Below are 2,999 nucleotides of genomic sequence, written 5' to 3' on the forward strand. Positions count from 1 at the left end.
TTTAGCAAAGGAAAACCAGTCTCCTCTTGGCTTATATCGAAATCCTCCGACATTCTTCTTTACAAATCCTTGTTTTGTACTTCTAATAAGTGACAGTTGTTTTGTTTTGATCTCTCCGCTGCGTTTCTGCATTCGTCACTTCTGAGCTGCGCATGTGCAAAGCCAACCTCACACGTCATGCTCCTGGAGCTGCTTCCGTGTAGGACTGTTGGCGCAAGCTACATTAAAGTGATTATTACGTTTTGAATATGGATATTTTTCTTACAAAAATGCATCGATTCGCTACAGGAGGCCTTTGTTCACCCCCCAGAGCCGTGTGAGATACTTTTCTTTTTTATGGATGGGCACTTTTTATTTAACTTCTTTTGGACTGATGCATGCAACACCCGCTGAGTGGCATTAAACAGCTTGAAAGATCAAAGGCAATTTTTTAATATAACTCAGACAGGAATTTGTCTGAAAGAAGAAAGTTATATACACCTAGGATGACTTGAGGGTGAGTAATTTATGGGCTAATTTTCATTTTTGGGTGTACTAACCCTTTAAGATTTTCTTTGCAAGAATTTCGTTTATGCTTTTCATATTTTATTATTATTATTATTATTAGTGCATTTGATACATGTTTGAATAAATCTTTAAATCCAGAGCAAAAGAAAGCAGTAGGCAAAGAATGCTAAAAAAAAAAAGAGTCACCTGTGCTTTTCTTTGCTTCTTTTTTTCTTTTTGGATTTCTTCACTCGGCACTCATTAGAGCTTTGTCTTGCATCAGCCGATGGACTGCGTTTCCATTTGTAATGTCCAGGCAGTGGGCTGATAGAATGTGGAGATGAGGGTCTCACTTTAGAACCGTTCACTGTATGGGACGTCCTTCCACAGCCACCATCCACCCCACGATGGCTGTGACTGGAATATCCATCCCGGTTATGGTGTCCAGAAGGACGATAAGCATCACTCACAAATTTCCTATCCCTACTCCGGTCACGTTCCTCTCTGGGTCTTCTTTGGGAATGGTGGTGCTCTCGACGGTGGTGTGAGAATCTGTCCCAGTGTCTCTCCCATTCACGATCTCTGTGATGCCAGTCTCTACTGGTGGAACGCTCTCTAAAGGGACGACTCTCTCGATAGCTATGACCATAGCGGCTCTGGCTTCTTTCGTTGTATTCCCTATAGTGCTTGTATCGGTCCCTGTCTTTCACAGTTGAAGTAAAGTCTGGCCGCTCTAAAACCCTATTCCGGTCCTCACTCCGTCCATCTCCAGAGCCAAACTTGTCTAAGTGTGACGGCTTTGACTCTTTGCTTTCTCCTTCACTGCACGTGAACTCCTCCTTTAATCTGCGTGGACTTATGTGACCATCACCAACATGACTGTTGTTGCCCTGAAAATCTGACATGCCAGCCACTGCATGGGTGTCATGGCTCTGAATCGAGGCATGAAGGTCAGTGTCCGTAGTCTTTGAGACCAATGAGGCATTAGATGAAGACGCAGACTGTACCTGTGAAGCAGACTGAGATGAAGAGTCTGAAGAGGGGTTTATCCTTTTTCTTGAAGATGAGAAACATAGCTGGCCATCAGTACTTGTTGGTTTGGAGCTGTTGAATGGATGAATTAATTAATTAATGAGAAAAAAAACACCAAATTTAAGATGAAAAACTTTAAATTAGAAATGCTGCCTTGGCAACTACCAGACAAAACAGTTTAAATTGAAGTACTAAAATTACTAAAACTGAAGAACTAAACAGAAACAAAAAAAAACAACATAAAAAAACCCTACAATTAAAATGAGAACTGATAACAAAAATAAAAGCTAATTCAAAGTATTAATAAATACTATAATAGTAAATATTTCTAAAATAACACTTGCTACAAGTAAATTTAAGCATCACAACAGTGTACACTACGAAAAATGGATAGTCATTAAGAGATCAAACGACAAAAAAAAAAAACATTGTGTTTGAGCGTCCCACCTCGAGTCACTGTATCCAGACTTTAAGCTGAATTGCAAGTCTGAACTATTAGACGAATTAGCAATCTGTGATGAAGAATGTGGTGCACCCACAACCTGAAAAAAAGAACAAAACACTTTAGCAAAAAATTTTTTTTTTTTATTTATATATATGTATATTAGGGATGTGCATCTCATGACTGAGGCCGATACGACACGCATCTCGATGCATAGCCAACGATACGATACATTAAAGATACATATGAAGCAGCTACCGATGCGATCCGATACAATTCACCCCTATTACGATGCTGTGTGATCCGATTTCGATTCGATGCAATAATATGCAATGGAGAAAATATGATCACTTTTAATGCCTCAAGGCCTGTTTCATAAAACAAGTTAACCAAATAAGCCAGGCTTATTTCAGTTAGTCTGACTCATTGTCAAATTATTTGGTTCCATTAAGCAAATTTAACATAGATCAACTTCAGTCACTGTGGCAACTTGTGCTGGGAAAGTAACCTGGTCTAAAGCAGGTTAACTATCAGACTAAGCTGAGCTCCTCTAACACTGACCAAAAAAGGCACATTTAATGTCTAACAACAAATATTTTAGCAAAATGTATATTTTACTCAGAATTATTGCGCTCCTATTCGATTGCGCACCGTCTGTTTAGCGTGCATGCATGCAGCAGCGCTCGTTCACTCGCGTCAGCCTCGCCCACTCATGACAGCAAAATGGATATATTTGCATGACTTTCTAACATTTACAGATGAAAAATATACCTGTGACATGTCAGTTATGCACTGAGGAAAACACAACGTCTCAAATGCATTAAACAGCACAGATACTGTTTGTCATGGTGGATCGATTTGATCCATGATCGACATTAAGGGCTGCTTAAGAATAAGCGTGCACAAAATAGTGAGATTGTGTGAACTTAATTTGTCGTTTATGGAACTGCTTTAGCCCCGATTGATTTGTTAGGTTATTTCAAGTCATGTTTTGGACTTTAATCCCAGTTTTTTCTCGGGTCTCCGTGGTGTTGTGATT

At 39.5% G+C, this 2,999-nt stretch overlaps 1 protein-coding gene across 2 annotated transcripts in view; it reads right to left on the reverse strand.

Moving 5' to 3' along the window:
• Window positions 1–2,999, reverse strand: part of usp42 (ubiquitin specific peptidase 42) — a 23,513-nt gene that overhangs the window by 3,470 nt on the left and 17,044 nt on the right. For both annotated transcript variants that reach the window (XM_016284129.1, XM_016284130.1), the window contains exons 14-15: window positions 1,966–2,060; window positions 694–1,590 (exon numbers count right to left, since the gene is read on the reverse strand). In XM_016284129.1, coding sequence (XP_016139615.1) covers window positions 694–1,590; window positions 1,966–2,060 — 992 coding nt within the window. The remainder of the gene's footprint in view (window positions 1–693; window positions 1,591–1,965; window positions 2,061–2,999) is intronic.

Source organism: Sinocyclocheilus grahami, unplaced genomic scaffold, assembly GCF_001515645.1.
Source record: "Sinocyclocheilus grahami isolate Dianchi unplaced genomic scaffold, SAMN03320097.WGS_v1.1 scaffold180.1, whole genome shotgun sequence".
Lineage (NCBI taxonomy): Eukaryota > Metazoa > Chordata > Actinopteri > Cypriniformes > Cyprinidae > Sinocyclocheilus > Sinocyclocheilus grahami.